This window comes from Falco peregrinus, chromosome 6 (genome assembly GCF_023634155.1).
Source record: "Falco peregrinus isolate bFalPer1 chromosome 6, bFalPer1.pri, whole genome shotgun sequence".
Taxonomy (NCBI): domain Eukaryota; kingdom Metazoa; phylum Chordata; class Aves; order Falconiformes; family Falconidae; genus Falco; species Falco peregrinus.
This window is the reverse complement of record NC_073726.1, coordinates 85,830,672-85,852,186: the sequence shown is the minus strand read 5'-3', so window position 1 is coordinate 85,852,186 and position 21,515 is coordinate 85,830,672. Positions and strand designations below refer to the sequence as shown.

Below are 21,515 nucleotides of genomic sequence, written 5' to 3'. Positions count from 1 at the left end.
CATGAAGAAGGATAAGAAGAAGATGATACATGGGGGAAAAAAAGTTAATGAGGAAAGCTGAAAGACCAGGAAGGAACAGCATAGGTAAGTTATTTAAATCCACAGTATCATTAGAACTCACTTCATAATCTTCAGAATTAACATGGGTGAATTGGATGAAATAAGATAAATATTTGAACTACTGGCATTTGTGAGAGATATAATGGGGATAGAAAACACATGAAGAGATTGGAGAGATTGCCAAATATAACATATGTTTTGAGGCAAAGGAAATCACTGTGACTTTCTGACCAATATTACCTTCAACAACAGGTAAAGAACTAACCACTCAGACCCAGTAAATTTCTCAACATTGCACAAGAAAAGAAAAATGATGAGAACTAGTTAGCCTTGGCACATCAGTTATGACAGTTTTTCACTTAAAGGGCAAAAGTTGCAGCTGCTATCGATTCATACAGTGCTATTAACTTGAAAAAATGATGCAATGTGATACTACAAAAGGATCCTGCCCCTTGTCTCCCTTTGATCAGATAAAACCCAAAATTTGGTGGAGATTTTGGAGCAGGAATAGATTTTTGCTGCAGTATTTTCTCATCCAACTAGGAAGTGGATTTATAGCCCAGTGGTTGCTCCCAGTCTCTGTTTAAAGCCCTTCCCCACTTTTCTAAGCAAACAAGGAAGAAAGGCACCTGACACCCGATCTGTCTGCTGAAATCTGAGGTCAAACAGAAGGGGAGAAGTCTTTTCCAGGCTGATTACACCCTATCTGCTTCCTTTCATCAAGATGCAAGGTATTAAGGAAAGTGAAATCTCCTGGTCTAATTGTCCTTATGATCTGTGAATAAGTGATGGGGGAAGAGATGGCCAAAGCTGCAGAAATGATGGTAGCAGAAGGGTTTGGAACACCCAATGGAAGGATTCTTTTATATGACAGAACATTCCAGTGTAATATAAGCAACAGTTTAACATTGATCCAGGCCATATGAATCTTATCTGTGACACAAAGTGCTGTTCTACTTTACCTTCTCCTGTCTTCAGCGTTTCATCACTGCTTTTCTTTGCCTGCTGTGGCTTCCCTGTGTTCCCCTATGTAGAACTTTGCTACACATTTTTGCCACATTCTCTGACAGTCCTACACCTGACCTCCCTTCTTATTTAAGTTTTCTCTTACTGTCCTTATTCATCCTTACATTTCCTGTCCATTGTTTGACTGGAGCACTGCTATTGCCTCCTGCTTGAAAAGATGCCAAATTGTCAGTGTTTGAAGTAATTCTTACCTACTTCAATTGGAAGCATCACAAGAGCAACTTCATTACATCTTCTTCTCCAAAAAATTATTTTTCGGAGAAAGTTTTTATCAGAAGAAAAAGATGTTCTCCAGTGCATGGATGTCCTTAGCTTTATTTTTAGCAGATCCCATATTTCACTGATGTTATCCTCAGGCATAGAGGTGCAATTGGAGGGAAAAAACAAACAAACAAACAAACAAACAAAAAAAACCCCACAACAAAAAAAGCCTTTCCTTGATGTATAAAGCACAAAGAAAGGTTAGGCTTTTTTATGTGGAGGGGCACTTTTTTTGCTAATGTTGAATCTGAACTTCCCAAGCCACAACTTGCAGCTGTTGGCCTTTTTCATATCATCTGACTGTATCAAGAGGAGTTTGGTTCATCTTAGTTACAATCCTTAAAGCTAGTCATAAGCCACTACTGGATGCATGCTGACCTCTCCTTCACTAAATGCAACAAGCCCAACTCTCCCCAGAGGTTAGTGCCCTAAGAGACCACCGTAGTAGTCTTTCACTGAACCATCTCCAACGTACCCAGCTCCCTCTTGAAACAGGGGATCTAGCACTGGACACAGAATCAGAGATGCAGTCTCACCAGTGCCAAGTAGAAAGAGAATCACACTTCCCTCGCTCTACTGGCCACTTTCCATTTAATGTAGATAATTATACAGTTTGCCTTTTATGCAGTGAGAAAGCATGATGAGTCATATTCAACCTAGCTCCACCCCCACCTTGTAACCCCAGACGCTTTCCATCGGGGCTGCTACACAGTTTCTCAGTCTGTATCGATGCACAGGATTATCTCACCTCAAATGCAGACATTTGGATTTCATCCAAGCTAATGACAAAGCTGGCAATAAGTCTGAATCTTCTGAGGTCCAGCACAGTATTATTGCCACACTCAGCAAGGAGCAAAGCAGCCTCGACCACAGCTGCTATTATTGGAAACCTGAAGTCACAAATGCTTCCCTTTCCATTTTCTCCACAGCACCACCCCACTCAATTTCTAATACTTTGTGACCTTCACATTTACTTACACATGCTATCTTTAAATCCAGAAGATGCTTTTGACATCTCCTGGCTTTGTTACAAATGCACTTTTACTATCATGACATTTTCTTCATAACAGTACTTTTTTTTTTTTGTTGAGGTCTAACAAAACAGGGGCTCAGAAATACGTTCTCGCACTCAGTTCCAATGGCCAACTGTCACCCTTAGATAACCATAGATGTCAGCAGGATTTGTATTCACAGACCTGAAGGCAAAGTTTTTCCCCTCTCAAAGCTCATATTCTGAAAGTTTAGTGTACCTGTGAATTTCAGTATCAACAGCAACTTGCACTGAGGCCCATATTCAAGCTGATGGACCGGACACGTGTCCGTGTGTGCACACAGGTAACTGTGTGTGTAAACATGCTGCTTTCAGCCTCTTAACTGATGTTGCTAATTAATTCTTTTAAGAGATAACTTCTGCTCATGACTGGTTAAAAAAAGACCTGAAGGACAAATACTTTTCCATTTGGAATAAAACAGATTAGAGCAAACGGTGTGTATTTTCAAAGCAGTTTCCTCAACCACATATAGAACATAAAAGTGTGAGGACACCATCCAGCTGGCAGATTTCCAAAGAAGTTTAGGTCCAAAACATTCATCCTTATGCTAGAAAACCATGAGACTAAAAGGTTTTCCTGGTATCTGTAAAGCATCAGCACTGTGTTCAAGGATGAGCAGTCAGGTATCATCTATGTTGATAAAGAGGTGGAGGAGGACAAGAATAGGTGCCAGGACAAGTCATGCAGTATCTGAAGCAGGAGAAGGAAGGCTATATTAAATCTCTGCCTGCCAGTTTTGCCAGTTGCTGAGTGCTTTTGAAAATCCAATGCCTCATTTAGCTGACTAAAGAGTGATTGAGCTGCACCAGAAATACAGACCCAGCTGTCAGAGAAAACTGGAAAATATGTCCTGGAGTAGTTTTGAAAAATCTAATTCTTTTTTCTCCATATAGAACACTGGTTAAGTTTAAAATATTTAATTAGTCTAAGTTTAGCTGTGTGTATTACCTGAAAATAGAGAAGACACACTAAAACTATGTGGGTTAGCCCAAATGCATGCTGACTAAAACTTCATGCACTCACTAACCACCCGATATTCGTGACATAGCAGAGAAAAACATCGTGACAAAGATTGCAGAGACATTACGTTCTTATTTGCAGATTTTTTTCCTTATCCCTCCACCTAGAAATCAAAGTACTTAATGAGAAAGAGTTCCACAGCCCAAGACTGTGAGGTTATCTTTGGAATACTCTAAAATAGCTTCTATCAGCAATGGCTATAGGGTTTTTCATGTTTGAAGGGTTTTAAGACCTTCAAGAGCTCTGTGAATGTCCCAAAGAAAAAAGGGAATGCCCTGCTCCCACTTCTGTCGTTATCTGAGCCTCATTCCTAGAAGGTGTGAAATAAAACTTTACTTTATAAACAAAGGAGGTGTGGATGATTTTTGAAAAAATTTGCAGTGGTGTGGAGCCAATGAAAGAACTTGAGGTGTTAGAATAAATGTGAGCTGAAAGGAGTAGCAGGAAATCAGAGGCTTGTGAAAAACTGAATGATCAAATGGCTCTGCAAAGTATCTCACGGAGGTCCAGTCTCGAGCTATATGGCATGTGTGTCCGTAACATACTCTCACATTCTGAAACGTTTCCACAGGGTACCATCATGGCACACATGGCATACTCTCACATTTCGGCACACCACACACCTTCTGATTCCCTGGGTTGCTTACTTCTATGTGATTGATTGCAGACCCCTGAAATGTATTGCATACCTGTCTGTATCTGAACACAAATTTGTGAGAGTCATTCAAGTAAAAAGAATAAATTTGCTTATTTAATGTTCTTGGTCCCACCTCCTCATCCCTGTGGGGTAGAATAATTTTGCTCTCTGCTCTTTAATTCACATTCTGTATCTCCATTCCATCAACCTCAGGGATAATTCAGGCTCCCATGTGCCCAGGCACCTCCTCTTGTTTGGGCAGTAGTTCATGGTATGTCAGTATTCCAGAGGTCAGCTGAGGATAAACTCTAATTAAAAGGCATTAAAATAGGCTGCAGGGGACAAAAATTCAAACCCCCAGATATATCATAATCTGTTACTGATGTCTCATCTGAGCTGGCTATGTGCTTAAAATATGCATCGAAAGTAATCTTTCAAACCTCTTCTTCAGGTCTCCATTGGCACCCCCAGAGGAAATTATTTCAAACTCTTCAGAGAGCAACAATCCTGTTCTGGTCCTTGAAATCCTTCGAGCAACACACCCACACACCCCAGCATTATTTTCTCACCTCCTCCATATAAAAACAAAACAGAAACGTGAGAACAGTGGGCTGGAAATGGAGCTGCGGAAAGTGAAGTTGGAAGGATTAATTATGTAATACGCCCCCTCTCCTGCCCTTACCCACAGCAACACGAGTGAGGTAAACCTAATCCTCCCAGCTGACAACTCAGAGCTAGAAAATGCCCGGAGGAGTGAAAGCAAGATAAATGTGTGGGGAAGGTGGCAATGCTCTCCCACAGAGGAAGATATCACTAAGAAAAGGCTAAAAAGAAGTTCAAAACACCTTTAGCTCCTTCCCTCCCCAGCCAGACCTCTCCCTCTGACCTTCCCCCCCCCCCCCTCACCCCCTTTTTCATCAGGACTTGCATCAGCATTGGGACCGTATTGCTACAGTTCACGGCTCTCTGACGAAGTGTGGATCCTGCTGAAAATCTTCAAGCGAAACAGAAGCTGGGAGCACACACACGTGAAGATACCTTAAGAAAGCAGGTTTGCTACTTAACTCGGAGGAAAGAAGCTGGAGCAGACTTCTTCAGTTGCTCTCTAAGAGCCTTGTCGAGAGTCCTTGCAAAGACAAGTGTTGCTGATTCAAAAGAAGAGGAGGGATGGGGAAGAAAAAAAAATTGTGCATGTCTGTGTGAGAGGGAGACAACTTGTGTGTGTGTACGTGTGAATGCATGCTTGTGTGTGAGAGGGTGTAGGCGAAGGGTGGGGGGAGCTAGATATAGTGTTTTTTTCTGTGAAAGACATGCGAATGCAATTCCCAGAGAAGGGCACCAAGCTCTGCCTAAGAGCAGAAGGGGTAGGGAGAGGAGAGGGGAGGGGAGGGGAAAGGGGAAAGGAAAGGAGAGGGAAGGGAAGGGGAAAGGGAAGGGAAGGGGGAGGGAGGAAGGAGGAGGAGGAGGAGGAGGAGGAGGAGAAGGAGGGATTGCTGTTTCAGAAGACATTCATAGAAAAAGGGTGGCAAATTGTGTGATCGTCTTTAAAGGAAGTTTCCTGGGACCTAGAGAGAAAGCAAGAAGCCCAAAGAAGGAAAATAAAGGGCTATGATTTCCTTGTCCTGTTGCTTTGTCTCTGGCTCCCTCTGCCTCTGGAAGAGTAGCCACAGGACACAAAGATGCCCAGCTGGTCACTGCACGCCCAAGTTCAGTTTAGCCGGTGCTTCTCTCCTGTTTAGCCTGACTGCTTTCTCTGAAGGGGAGGACTCACAGCCCGACAGCCTTCTAGTTTAACGTGAAGAGTGTGTGCCGCCTCTCTCTGCCCATCCCAAGAGCTCGCTGGAGGTGGAGGAGAGGGGAGAAAGAGGACTTGAAAGTGCCCGAGGAGCTCCGATGCTAAGAGGAGACAAACATTCCCGTGGACGACGCAGAAAGGACAAAGCTGACTGATTTCTTGCTGCTTTCCCCAATTCCCCCCCCCCGCCCCCCTTCTTTTTCCTCTTTATCCTTTGGCGTACGCCAGTGTTTGGTGATCTTTGAAAACACAAAACAAACCACCAACCCCCAAGCCCCAACCCCTTGGCTAGCTCTTATGGGAATGAAACACTCCTCCCGCTGCCTGCTCCTGAGGAGGAAAATGGCGGAGAACGCTGCCGACAGCACCGAGGTAAGGATGCGAGGCAGAGCCCGGTGGCCGCGCTCCCCCAGCCCCCGGCCCCGAGCCCCCAGCAGAAGCAGCAGGAAGTGCCAGGAAAACTTCCCCGGACCCCCGGCCGGCCCCTGCCGCCGCTGCCGCCGGGGTTTCCTGCATGCGCCCCCCGCCCGCCGCCCCCCGGGCGGAGAACTTCGCGCCCCGCCGAACCCTCCCGGCGCCCCGGCTGTTTCCCGGAAGCCGCCGCTTTCCGCCGGCTGCCCGAGCAGCGGAGCGGGCTGGGCCGGGGCGAGGCTCCGTGCGGGGGCCGGGGCGCGGGGCCGGGGGGCCGCAGGAGGAGGGGGCGGGCGGCGGCCGGGAAGGGGCCGGGCGCGGCGGGCGGCGGGCGGAGGCGGCGGGCACCGGGGGTCCCTGGCCGGCAGCACCTTGGCCAGCTCCGGGCGTCGCGCCGGGCCCAGCCGCGGGGCCGGGGCCGGCGGTCGGGGGACGCCGGGGTCTCCGTGTCTCTCCGGTGTTAACCTGCCCGAGGAGGGGGCGGAGGGCAGGAGGAGCATCCCGCCCTGTGCCCGGCTGGCCTGAGCCGAGCCGAGAATAGCTTTGCATTGCCTGCGGGCCGAACGGGTACCCTGCGAGCTCTCACGCTTTCTGCAAGAAAACCCACCCCGCACCCCCCTCCCCGTTACCTTCGGTTTCCTCAACACTGGGGTTGAGCAGCCCTTGTTTACTTGAATAGGGCTGTCTTGACCTCACTGACACTTCTCAAGGGATACAGCAGTGTGCGAAGTCTCAGATCTGGGAAAGCAAAACGATGCAGGATGCAGTCCCAGCTTCTCTGGCAGCATGTGAGAAGGAGACAGGCAAAAAGTGTGAGTGTGCGCCAAACTCCCCGTTTCTATTAATACCCTGTGCCTAGCGCTCTGGCTGAACGCTTAGCACATGGTTAAGCGACATGCAGCACAGCCATGTACAGACCCCAAGGGCAAAGCACCTCGACCAACTTCAACAGCTTTGCCCTTACGTTCACGGGCGGCACCGACCCTCCTGCCCAGTTGCCCTGTGGAGGTAATAAAGAAAAAAAGCACTGCTTCAGTGTGAGTGAGCACATGATTGTTCCCCTCTTTATTCTTTCAATGTCTCTGCCAAACGTCTCCTCCTTTCAAATAGTCCTCCCAGCAGGTGTCCTGCTCCCTCATGAATTCCTTATTTCTCTTCCTAATAGTGCTCTCTCTGCTTGACCTTCATAAATGTATCTGCTTTGCCATGCGAGGTGAAGAGCAGAATTTTCTTAAATGAATGTCTTGTAAGGAACATCCCTGCTACTGCATTACAACCCCATAAAGTGCTGTTTATAGAAGAGGCATCTATAAATAGCAAGAAGTCTGGCTGCACATCTGTAAACTGTCATAGTACTGACAGCACATATTGCATTAAAAGTCCCAGGATCCTGGGCAGTATTGCAAGGAGAAATGTAAAAGCACAGCCAGTTCATTTCAAACCAGTTTTTCAACTGGAATTTAGACAGGGAAAATAGATGAGAGGAGCTCTTAAAATATTCCTTTTCTATTTCAATTCACTATTAGTAAATTTTTGTTGTTTAACCACCTTTGCCTTTCTGCTTGTGCAGTGCTGCACACAACTGCAATGTCATTTTATGGAGAAGGCTTTCTTAACAACGACAGTTTCATTCCAGTGCTGCATACAGGCTAGCAGAGTGTTGAAATGCTATGCTTCCTCTCCTCAGAGTATCCATCAGTGACAGATTTGTGAAATGAGAGTGAAAATATTGCAGATTAGGCATATCCTGCTGTGCTTTTACCTCAAGAAAATTGGAACAGACACATTCATAACACCTGCCAAGATATTTTCTATTTTATTAATTTTCATATTTGTGATGTTAAGATCTGTTCTGTACTGAGAGAAGTAGTCTGCATACATGCAGACTTACAAGTGCACCAAGCAAAATATGCCAAGACCTTTGAAGCCCTTCTACTCGTCAAGCATCTATATTTGTCAAAGTCATAGGATACCAGTTTGACCTTCAAACCTGTATTTCTCTAACTTTCTCCTGAAGTTTGGAAATGTTCTGTGACAAAAGGAATACAGCACAAAGTGTCTCACTTTTGGACTTATCACAGTGTCAGAGAAAATCAGGAATTGGTATAAATTTGCTTCATTTGAAACGAATGGGGTACCAGTAACACACATGATTTGATACTAAATTTCTGAAGTACTTTGATGCCATGATGATAGGCATGATGTGAAATATTTCAGCTATAATGAGAGACGAAGAGTTAAATTTAACCATTTAACCATTTAACAAATGGTCAAAATGCCCCATTTTCAAAGCATTCCAGAAACCTGGTTCTTACACAGATTTATTTGAGCCAGTTACTTATATTACAGTTTCATAGTATTTTTTTTTTAATCTGCCACAGCTAAGAGCATTAATTAAACTTTCAGTCAAATATGGCAAGTACACTGTTTTATAGAACAGTAGTAGGGTGTTAAAAAAATACTTTAAGACAAAGAACATGGGCACTGTATGAAAAACTTTTTATTCCCTCTGATGACCATAGCGCTAGCTCATTAGTCTGAAGAGTTTAAAGAAATAATGACAACAAATACAAACAAGAGAAAACCAAATCTACAATGAGACAATACTCACTGTTACTTCAAACAAGAATACAAGACAGTAGAAAAGCAATAGCTTACTAGTAATTACTTTCCAGTCAAGGAAGACACCTTGTTTTACCAGGAAACTTACAGAAGTGTGCTCGCATGGTACCAGATTGTACAGATATTTATATTGCCAGTATCCCCATAGCCTTATATCTTGAGACAAAATATAATTAAGTGAGTAGAAGTGTTGCCACAGGTGTTGTTGGATCTTGGATCAGGGTCAGAATAGTTCTGTAATTTTATTGTACTGATAACAGCCTGATACCAGTCTGTCTGCCAGAGTTTAAGTGGAACCAGTGGGTTTTTTGTATGTGTTCATAGCAGTCTGAGGGTATACAGTGCTTTGTATAAAAATAAAAGTCAAGGGAAATAAAACAGTAAGTCTTTTCTATTTAGAGCCTCACTGGAGGCCATAGGGTTCCCACAAACAGGAAGATTGCTAGAATGGTTTCAGACCCTTGTTTGGAGTGCACAGGGGAAAACAAATAAAAAAGATTCAGAAAATCTTTATTCCCCTTGGCCATCCCATGAACTTTAAAAGAAGTTCCATGGGAACAAAAGCTGTGGAATCTCTCCTCGAGATATAAAAATGAACCTCTGTATCTTTAGTCATGAAAGAAGACTTGCCTAAATAAAACAGGACTGTCTGCATAGATAACAGATCTGGAAGTGAGTTCTCTGCACATAATTAAAGACACTCAGACAGAAAATTAAGTTAAAGTGTTCTTTGTAGAACATATGCATGAAGATTCTGTAAAATTAATAGTGCTGACCTGCTGTAAATTTTGGTTTCTGTGTCTTTTTATTTTAAATGTATTGTGGAAGCCATATTAATAGTAGGACTGATATCAGAGATGGGAAGGAAATTGAAAGAAGTGAGATTTCAGAAGTGTGCCTGAATATAGCTCATGAACCTATGCCAGGTGAAGAAAACAGAATCACAGAATCATAGCTTAGTTTGGGTTGGAAGGAACCTTTAAAAGCCATTTAGTCCACCCCCCCTGCAATGAGCAGAGACATCTTCAACTAGATCAGGTTGCTCAGAGCCCCGTGCAACCTGACCTTGAATGTTTCCAGGGATGAGGCATCTGTTATCACCTCTTTGGGCAACATGTTCCAGTGTTTCACTGCCCTCATTGTAAAAAAAAATTCTTCCTTATATCTAGTCTAAATCTACCCTCTTTTAGCTTAAAACCATTACTCCTTGTCCTATCACAACAAGCCTGCCTAGAAAGTTTGTCCCCATCTTTCTCCTAAGACCCCCTTAAGTACTGAAAAGCTACAATAAGCACAAAGTGCTGCAATAGCACAAAGTGCCAGGGTTTATGTGCATACCCAACAGAGACATACATCTACACCTAACAGATTTCTCACTGACTGAAACAATTCTAGAACCTAAAACTGGCTGGTTTTGTACAATGCATACAATGTTCATAAAAGGCAATCCTTATACTCAAGACTGTGCAGCGTCTGTAGAAAGAAAAGATGTTTGTTTCATGGCTAAGAATAGAGAGATCAGTAATTTATTAATTGTAGCAAAATCGAACCCTCACTGAATGTCCTATTACACAAAGCTTGGATTTTGATTAGAAAAAAAAATTCTTTTGATGATTTCGGGTAACAGGCATAATAGGCATGCTTCCTCATACAGATGAATATAATTGGCACAGTATCATGAGATCCAGGTCTGTGAAAGTAACAGGTCTGTTATCAGAAGTGGGGAGATTGCCATGTCCTATCTGCATGAAATCCAGCCATACCACTACTTAAGGGAGAAGAGATTATAAATTCTATTGAAATCATGAGCTCCTGTTTGTGATTCATGAGTAGGAAGAGATGTTTCTCTTTAATAAGTTATCAAAGTACAAATGAACAGAAGCAGAGCAAGAGTGTGCGTAACACAGAACGGTGGACTGGATTTATTCAGTAAACATAAGTTTTGTTCCTGGCTATTACACTGGATCATCTTGGAGATATAATTTAATCCCTCTGAGCTTTCCCATTCATACTGTTGAATTCTGTGATGTATTGGTGAAAGGTGCGGTAGAAGATTATTATTTGGTGGTGCTAAATTGCTCAGAACCTCAGAACACTATTTATGAATTAATGGGTGGGTGATGTTTACCCAAGAGACAAATAGCGCTGCTATGTGATGTGCTTCTTAGGCTTAACTGAAATCACAGGAGGTCTGGCCTGGTGTCAGATAGCTAGCTGAAGAAGCAGCTTATGACATACCTTTCAGCCTTACTGATTGATGTGTCACATGCCCATGTCACATAACTTTGAACAGGAAAAATTGTGATAGCTGGTGTGTGCAAGTAGTACAGGTGAGCTATAGAGATCAGAGCAGTGGCCCATGCTCTAGGTGCTTGGCACTGCTGACAAGGCAGTCAGAAAGCTGTCCAGTCATCTCAGTGAAAAATCTTTCATTGTGGGTGTATCAGACCCCCAAGGGCTATAAAGGCACCTCTCAGTTAAAGCAGGGAGTATTCCCCTTCACCGCATTTTGATCCTGCACAGTGCTCCCGTTCGGACTAAATACTTAGGCTAGTAACAAGGCAGTTCTAATATAGTCATGGGGGCTTTTTTGGTTTCTAGCCAATTTAGGAGTGGGAGAGCAGAAATATGGCTCTGAGCCATCTTCTCCTACCAATTTCAACTGTGCAGAACATTAATTTATCTCAGCTGAAGATCTCGGTGTAGTTAAATGCATTCAATTCCTTTTTTAAATTTAATACTAAAAATTCAAGACATTGACCATAATATTTTGGCCCCATTGAAGAAATAACTTTTGGTTGGCATTAATAATATAAATAGGATCAAACCCCATTTATGCTTAGATAAAGAATAACAGCAATATCTCAAAGCAGAGTCTTAAGATAATGATACCTTAACATTATCCTCTGGCAGTGTAGGGTTGTTCTAATGAACAACATTTTAGTGTCAAGAAAACTGGTATTTTTCTGAAAGGGTATGTTTCTTCCTGCTGACATCATGGGCCAGATCATATTGTGTCATCGTGGCAATGCTAAAAGAAAGGTTCCTTACTAGTGAGCACTTCACATAGAAGTTGCTGTAGTGACTTTTTTCCAGCCACAGTCTGTGAAAAGCAGTGAAGTCCTCAGAGGGGAGTGCAAGAAATTGTGTAGATGAGCACCTTTGTAATTGTTCTACTTCCACGCCAAACGTGAGCTTGGAAGGACTGACTCACATGCCTTCCAGAGCTTCACCCTCAGCCTGATTCCAAAAGATGAAGGCTTGTGCCCTTACTGGTACAGGCAGAGCAGAGAAATACTTGAAGTTAAAAAAGTATTGAACCTAATCTTTCAAAATAATTTTGCCTCAACCTTTCTGACTTTGCAACAAAATTCAGTCCATTGACAGATGAAGTGATGAACAGCTAAAGGGGGTGAATGATGAAACTGGTTGCTCCTGTCTCTAATTCCACAGAGAATCCTGCTGCCCTGCTGTCTTGCTCGCTAGCTTTAATGCCAGCTCTATTTTGATCTAGAGTTTAGGATAAAATGGGATTGTCCTTTCCATAATTTTCTTTCTTCTTTGGGAATAACCTCTAAACAACAGAAACAAGAAGCACTCATCTCAAGGAAGGAAAGAGGAGATTGCCCGCTAAGTGGATGAGTTAATGGCCATAAAGGTGTCTTCACCATGCCAGCTTGGAGCAATTGCTGACTAGTCACAGCCTACCTGGCTCACTCCTGTGTTCCCGAACAAGTACTGACTGGCTCCATGGAGTCTCTTGGCATACTAATGCTTTCAAAGCTGTTGCATGGGAGCTGAGACAACTTTCTCCCTTCACAGTGACTGTGAGAGGATGGGCACTATCTCATTCTTAGTATTTCAGTTTTAAACTGACATTTAAGAGCTGTAGAAAGATGAAGGATGATGGCTTTATTAATTTCTTATAAGACAGGTTTTTCAGGTCCCAGTTGTGAAAAACCTATCTCAAAAAAATCCAAATTTTAAAAGGTATCTAATATTTTGTCTTTTTCAATCTGTATATTTCTAAAAATAGAAACTAAATTTGAAAATCCAGAGTAGAAAATCTTTATCTTCATTTTAGTTCATCAACAATTTTGAGATTTAGAAAACAGAATTGGAAATAAGACAGACTTAGTTGAAGAAGCACTCACTGCCAAGTTTTCTTTTCTGAAAACTCTGTTAGGTGAAGAAACTAAAGATAATTTTGCTTTGTATTTTGAGTGTGAAGTGTTAAATGACCATAAATAAAATCTCAATGTCTTTGCTTTCCAAAATGAAGAGAATATTTCAGTAACAAAACATATGCAAGGAAATTAAGGTGGGAATAAAATGTTTAGCTAAAATTTTAGACAGAGACACAATAGACAAGGTAAGAATACTATTCTCCCTCACTTAAAATATCCTGTTTTGAAGTCAAGACATGCTTTTGGAAGTTTGCATGTATTGAGGACTGCGTTGTACCTGGATCTTTTCTTCCCAGAGTGAATTATTGTTTAAAAAGCAGCATTACCACCTTTCCTAGCCGTTGTGCACAGAAAAGGAGTTCCTTAAGCTTTTCTGAGAAAGTATGGGGGGAAAAGCTTTTCTGAGAAAGTATGGGGGGAAAAAAATCAGCTTTGAAAGAGGGGCCATGGAGGTGTATATTTTTGAAGACACTGTTTGGTCTGGACCCTACGCTTAAGTCCCTCGTGTTCTTCTTGTCCTGTCCAAGAATCCAAGTATATATGAGCCATTCCATTACAGTTCCCCCTCCTCTTTTTAAAAGAAAATATAGCATTTCCCTCTCTTGTAATAGTATGGTGAAAGTGGTCTCCAAGAATTAGTGCTGAAGTGTTCCTTTAGTGCCCACAATGCACACTTGGGATCACACAGGACCTAGCAGTTCTTGTCTTTTTCTGGCCATACAGACTATGTTTCATTGTTTCTAATATCACCAGAAAGCTCAAACCCAGTCTCAGAGCCCATAATAATGCGTGACCAAGCCAGGGCCTTCCAACAGCAACCTACCAGTCCAAAATTATTTCAGCCGTGGACCTTAATTTCTCACTTAGAAAGCAGAGGGGACCCTGCCATCTGTTTCAGTTTCTAGTTGCATCCTTGTACAGTAATCTCTTCTTACAGGTCATCTTCTCAGGCCCATGACCATTGTATTATATAGCATGTTGCTTACCTCCTTTTAACTAAAAGCTCTGCAGAAATGTTATGAGAATGGAAAGGAAGAATATTTTCTTAGTTGAAGGATATAGCAGAAGACTAACTGATTATAAGCACATGGCCAGGTAGTGTCAATAAAGTGTATTCTGCAGAAATCTCTAGTGGCTGAGCCCAGCTGTGTATCTGGCACATTTTACTTTGGTATTTTGGGTTAGTTATTTCTGGTTTATTTCTTCTAGAAAGAGAGAGATCAAATCTGAAAAGCAGCACTGTTTCTTACCCATGGTTTGCATCTTGTGTACAGCTGGAACAGCTGTTTCAGAAGGAAATCAAATGAGATAGTGTTAGCCACATCATAATACAGTTGCCTCCTTAGGAGTCAATGGTGTTTTAAACTTAGCAGTAGCTGAATTTACAAGCAGCAGGGGGTGTTCAACAATTCTTAGGGATGCTCTGCCTGTTGTATTGTTGAGCCTTAAAAAAGGTAAAGGGCCATCGTTACCCTTTCAGTTCCCTTGGCTTTAATATAACCCACTGCAAAGCTGAAGCAGACCAAGGGTGTGAAATCAGAAGACTGAGGTACAAGAACAGTTATTGGGCAGAGAAGGCAAAATAGGAAACATATTTTATTGTGCAAGAAAGTATATTGCAGACTAAAATTTCAAATTTCATGATCTCTTAGATTTCTGGGATTAGAAGTAGCAAACTTGAAGTTGCCCTCATTAAAAGTCCTGTTGTGGAAAATACTATATTCAGTCATGAAACAGAATGTGCTTTGTGAATTTACTGGAGGTCAAAGGGCATAATGAAATTATTTTGTGAAAGTGGAAAAGAAAAGGAGGGAGGGACAAAAGGCTGGCAGGAAAGTGGGTGGGCAGGGAGGGAAGAAGGGAGGGAGGGAGGGTGAAAAGGGATGGAAGGAAGGAAGAAAGAGGAGGGAGAAAGATAGGGAAATACAGTCAATATCCAGAGAAGCTGCTCATTTCCATAAAAGCATGAACAGTAGAAATATGTACTTAAATTTACTGTCAAAAAGTCACAGAATAACACTGTGATTCTTGAAGGCTGGTCTACCAGTAAAGACAAGGTGAAGAACACATTGAGTACCTTGGCCTTTTCCACATTCCACATCCTTTGTCACCAGGGCTCCTGCCCCATGTAGCGATGGGCCCGCATTTTCCCTAGCCTCCCTTTTGGTGCCTGTATACTTGCAGAATATTTTCTTGTTGCACTTCATTGTCCCCTTGTCAGATCCAAGAAATGTCAGGAATCAAGCAGCTATAGGCAGAGGTAGCAGGAGGCCAGCAGGAGAGGGAATCAATTCACCCTTTTACAGTTTGCAAATAAGGAAATAACGGGGGTTTTTGCAACAGCTGCTAAGGTCTAAGGCAAACCTCAATTTCTTTGTCAGAGAGAATACAAACAGTGGTGACTGTTTTTTGACTACATTAGTCAGTCATGGAATAAGAAGAGATAGTATGTAGTTCTAGCCCTGTGATTCACCCAAACCAACCATGAATGAGGAAAGAACATAACACAGAAAATCACAAGACTGGTTTTAACTACTTATCAAGGTGTGTGTACTAAAGCTGCCTTGAAATTCTCCATTGAAATTGGCTTCTACCGTAATTGTCTCACAAATTGTTAATAAATGGTTAATCTCACAAATAAGTGACTTACCGTACTGTGAGAGAGATGCTGCCAGTGAAAACTTTTCACCCACTCTCACAGCCTTGCACGCACACATACTGTTTTCTGAAACCCACTCCCATCACCACTCCAATGAGTAGAACCAGGAGAAAATGCGACAGTCCTCACTAGTGTCCATGTCAGGATCTTGAGCAGCAGCTCAGCTCCGACTCACCACAGCTCCACCTTGGGCACCCACCGTGGCTCTTACCTCACCTCATTTTTGATCACAGTCACGTTGTTATTGCTGAACTTGACATGTTACAGAGAAGATAATTTTCCTAGCTTGCTGTTTTAACTGCATTACCCTTCTATTAATATCTAATCTGCTGAATTTTTATAGTCTATTAAATCAAAAAGCTGATTGCCATTTTCAAGGCTGTTCGAAGCATGTGTCCTATAATTTCTCATTCAGTACCAAGAGGTTAATTCAAGTCTCCAGTGCCAAACTCGATTTCACACTTTTTAGAATTTTCAGACATACTTTAATGAATTACAGTCCTAGTACTGCAACAGTGCATATACAATTAATGAAGGCTAACCTAGAACTTGCAAAGCTAGGCCAATTCAAAACTAAGTTTATGTTTCTGTTTTCTTTGTAGTTGACATTCAATTTCAGTCCTGCTTTTCTAAGAGAATTTTTGTTTAAGCAGATAAACTTAATGGGAGACAAAGACAGACAAGTATTTTAAGCAATGAAGGTGCTTTCACTTATTACTGTGAGATTTTAATGAAAATGCAAAATTATTCTTCTAGTATTTCTTTGTAATAGAAGACATGATTTCTTGTAACCTCAATACAACTATTTTATTGAAGAAAAAAGTCTCTGTGCCATCTCTATGTCTGATAGGTCTGTTCCTTTCTCAACAGAAAACCAAAAATGCTCCTTAGTGCTTATGAAATATCTTTGTCACTTTATAAAGTAGAAGGCAAAAGCATTTATGCTTGCAAGATCTATTTCCACCAGGTAAAACTGAGTATTCTAACCATGCCTACTGGAAACAAAGGCATTCTGTTCTCAAGACAGGTTACTCTCATGTAAATGCACCAGTTTCAGCAGAATTATTTGTGATTTATAAAGATTCAAAGCCAGCTCACGTCTATATATAAAATTGTATTAAAAAGGATTAATCACTAGTGGGTTTGTTCAAGAATAGTTTTCATCATTTTGTTTCATGACTGTGTAAAAATGTTAGGAGTATACTTTCTGGTATCGTTTTCTTAACTGTTTAAAAGACGGGTCTGAAATAGTAAAAGCTTATTATTCTCTTGCTAACACAGAGCTATAGAAGCCTGCTTTATATCAACATGACTACCAATGACTGCTTTTGAAATATACTACATAGATATCTTTTAACAGGTGTAGTTCAGAACCTGTTGGAGTTAACAAATTGCTGAAGATCTTTGAATGCTTCAGTAAATGTTCTATTAATAATGCAAGAAATGCTGAACACACTAGTTTGCCCATGTGTGTCAGTAGCACTCAGCGTGATTGTTTATTGTAGAATCAAGTTCCATACCAGTAGGGTAGTTAAAAACATTCCTCATCCACCTTGTATAATATGGAGCAAAAGGAATTCCACTGAACAAGTGGGATTACCTGTGTTCTGAATGTTAGATACATATCCAAGTTTCTTAACAATGCTGAAAACACACTGAAGTCAATTGTGGGATTTGCAGCTTTCTTGAGAACAAATACGTTACCCAAACCTGGAGCTCATGGGTGTTTAACCTCAGTCTCTTCCAACGAAATTTCTTAGACTAGGTGTACCAAAACCAAGTAATATTTAGTGGCCAAATACGAGCAAGTCTACTTCATTAGGCTAAATTTAGAGAGTGTTTAAGGACATATATGTCATCCTTGTTATAAATGAGGATAGTCAGTATCAGAAGTACACACAATTGCCTTTATAGTCCGAAGAAAGATTAATATTTCTTGGTCCACTACTAAGGAGACTTATGAGTAGCTTTCCTTTATCAGGGTTTTTTAAACTTGAGATTTAAGTTTAATTAGCTCCTTCAATGTGGTTACAAAATACCATCACTTTTAAAAAAAACACATTCATATTCAGTGTAGCCCCAGAGTCTGAAAATTAATGAATTACTGACAAGATATCCAGTCACATTGACACAACAGTTCGTACTCTAACACTGTTTCAAACCAAGAAAGTTACTTTACTCCCCATCTTAGAACTAAAATGCAAGTCCAATACACAGCACCAGTTCTGACTGAGCAAGACTATGCTATTTATTAATACAGTAACAGCCTTAACACTGTGATCACTTGTCATTTCAGCCACACAGAAAAACACGATGTTCCTTAAACGCACATTAATAGGTTTACTTACAAAATTACTTATCATGTGTATGTCTTTATACATATACACAGTTTTTTTGTTTACATAAATTCAGACTGCGTATTATGCTGTGACTTTCATTTCTTTGTGCACTCAGATTGTCAGTGTTATTAAAACTACATCAGAGAAGACACTGCTGTGCCAGTGTGGGCTCATATACTGTAAAATCATAATATCTTGATTAAACTTTTATACCACATTAAATGTTTATATACATACATATATATATTTTGTCAGAGAAACTCTATGTTTAAAAAAACAGTTTCACAGAAAAGTCCAAAATCTTCATTCAGTAGCATCTTTTGTATTCCCTGTCTTCCTCAGTATGGGTGTCCTGACAAAATTCAGTTTAGTTGCGGAGAATTACAGGAAGATACAGCCTTCCATTTCAAGTTGAAATAAGCTCACATTTCAGATATAGGGCTAACAAAGCTCTAAAGTCAGTTTAAATTCAACTAACTTGGTGAGCTGTTAGGAATACAAACTCCCAATTCAGAAAGGGAGCACTGAAAAAGATTTGTCTGTTTCAGTTTAGATCCCTTCCAAGCATTCACAGCTTTGATTCAGCAACTAAATACAACTGGTCATGTTTTCTTAAATTCTGTAACACCTACACATCTCAGAGGTCAGAGAATAAGCCAGCGCACTTGCAAGTCAGACCAACCTAATTAAAATGCATGAAATGTCACTCTCACAAAGGTCATTGATTTGAACATTTTTGCCAGTGAGAGTACATTGAGAAATACGTAGAAGTCTGGTTCCCGAAAACACTTTTTCTTCAAAACCACTTCACAAATTTAGGCACTGTTACTGTCTTTCCCTCTGTTCAAGCACCTTTCACCATGCCCAGAGAGTATCTTGTAGGCAGAATATATTCAGCTCAAAAGTGCAAAGCAATTATTTATTGTCTGACATATCAAAGGCAGTTAGGATTAACAAGTTACTAGACAAACCACTATACGCTTATCATTCCCAACGTAAGACAGAGTCTTTGCTGGCCAGGTGTTCATGTGGTGAAGGGTCAGATTCTGCTGCTGCTGGGAATGTTCATGTAGTGTCATGTTGCTTCACGTTCATGCTTCATTTTGCTGTTGCCATCTTCAGACTCTGTCAGAATGTTCTATCTCTTCACGTCATTGTTTTTCCTCCTGAATCCTTGAACTTTAAATTTGTATTTCACCTTATTTTGTCTTTCATGGCTCCATGCTACAGGCTTTGTAAAAGCTCTCATAATTTAGGATTTTTTTCAGAAGTCTGAGCCAGGGTTATGCATCTGCACAGTTGGTCATTGCTAGGCATTGAATCACGCTGCTGAACCCCTAGGATGAAGCCTTGGAGGCTACAGAAAGTGGGATGCAGCAGCTAGGAAGCCACCGAGTTGAATAGGTGCTTCTGAAAACTATACGCATAAATTTTTGAATACTTCTCTGCCTGCATACTGTTAAATGATGTAGGAAGCTCGGCCACCTCCTCCAGCCACTCTGGGCCAGCACCTCTCCTGCCTGGGCCCCTTGGAGCCCAGCCTGGTGCCCCACCAGGGACCCAGAGCCTCAGCTCAGACAGAGGGACATGGCTGATGCTTTCCTGCTTGCAGGTTCAACCAGTGCCAAGGCTGCACACACATCCCAGACACACACACCCCCGCGACACCGACATGGCTAGTCACACAGGCTGCCACAGACAGGCGCGGCCTCCAGCAGCTCTAGCACACAGGGCTCACATACAAGACAACCCAGACAGCCAAGCCCCTTGTCTCCTTCAGTGGGCAGAGCCAGAAGGTCACTGGTACAGGCACCCACCCCCACCCCAGGTTCACAAGCACAGACCTGTTTGTGGATTTCTTGGTCACCAGTGTGCCCCCTCTGCCCACCCAGCACCCCTGCCTGGATCCTGGGGCCCCTTGCCTGCCCCACAGGGTCCCTGACTTGTTGGCTGCTCCAGTTCGGTGCTCGCTGCAGACACGCAGCGCTCACACACTCATCCCTCATGCACTCCACATCCACAAGTCCCCCCGGCGGACCCTGGCCCAGGCCCTGGCCCCCCCAGCCACCGGCTAGTCCAGCTTAGAGTTCACTGGTGGAGGCGCACACACAGCTCAGGCTCACCAGAGCTGGGGAAGATGCAAACTGCCCCCGCAGCCGGCACCAGGCACCCGGGCCGTGACCCGGGGTCCCGCTCCAGTGGCGCTGAGCTCCGTGCCCACCTGGCGCACGCGGCCCCCTGACAGCTGCTTTTGGGAACAGACGCTGGTCCCGCCCCAGTGGCGGGGGCCTTGAGACCCCCACTGGCTCCAGTCGCTGGTGTGACAGGCCAGGGGCTCCCACCCCCCAGTGTGACCCCAGGAGCTGCACCAGGTTCCCCTCACACACACACGCGGGTCTCGCCGGTAGCTGGCACCGAGCCCACGTGCCAGGGGACGGAGCGAGCGTACGCAGAGGTGCTTAGGGAAAGGTTTGTGAGAAGGCAGAAGAAGCTGCGGTGACACCTGCAGTGAGCAGGCACAGGGCTCAGCCCCGCTTTACAGCTGACTGGACCCGCTTACACCCCTTTCTGTCTGCCCCCTTTGTTCCCCCCTGCGCATCCCCCACCCCAGGGGTCTGTACAGCTCGGCCGGCTCCTGCCCCCCCGGCAGCCCGGAGCCCTCCAGCGTGCAGGATTGTCCCTTGCAAAGTCCAGGCTGATCTTCCTGGAAGCGGCACCTGGGGTTTCCTGACAGCCCATCAGTCCGTGGAGGTGGCGAGGTTTGTTTTGTGCCATTGCCTCCGTGTTTGTTTTGTCAGGTCTGCGTCTCGGTGTATTTTATTTCTGGTTTCCCCTTTTTCCCCCTCGTTTCCCAACTGACAGGTCCCCAGTCAGATAACCTCCCTGGAGTAAACTTTCTCGTGTTCTTATCAACTGATGTGACTGACCAGGTTTGGTTCTCGTCACTGCCTCCCTCACCGTGCCAGGCAGGTTGTGTCCCTGCGTGGTCTTGTTCACGGCTTCCTCCTTTTCCTGTCCCTGTTGCACTGGAAAGGGTCCGTGACCAGGTACCCTCAAAGGAGTGACACCCTCATCCCACGTATCTTTCCACACACCTTTGAAATTCTGTCCCTTAGCTATACTGTGTGCATACTTACATACATACATGCATACATACATATATATATGCCTGTACTTGCTTAGAAATTTATTTTAGTTCTGCTTAGATAATTTGTATGGGTTAAAATTAGGGAATTCTGACAGGCTTACCTGGGATTATACTACAATTGCATGGCCAGGTGAATCCTGTATTTTTGAATGATGATTTTTCTGCACACCACGCACATTTGTATAATTTAAAACAAGTCTGAGACTTGTCGTATAATTTAAGCCAAGTCTGTAGTTTATTTCAACCAAGCCTGGGACTTACTGTGCATATTGTACAGTAAGTTTGATGACTCACAAAT

At 42.9% G+C, this 21,515-nt stretch overlaps 1 protein-coding gene across 1 annotated transcript in view; it reads left to right on the top strand.

Moving 5' to 3' along the window:
- Window positions 1-5,575: 5,575 nt before the first annotated feature.
- Window positions 5,576-21,515, top strand: part of PRMT8 (protein arginine methyltransferase 8) — a 74,299-nt gene continuing 58,359 nt past the window's right edge. The window contains exon 1 of the mRNA XM_027782431.2: window positions 5,576-6,223. Within this exon, the coding sequence (XP_027638232.1) occupies window positions 6,149-6,223 (75 nt within the window). The 5' untranslated portion in view covers window positions 5,576-6,148. The remainder of the gene's footprint in view (window positions 6,224-21,515) is intronic.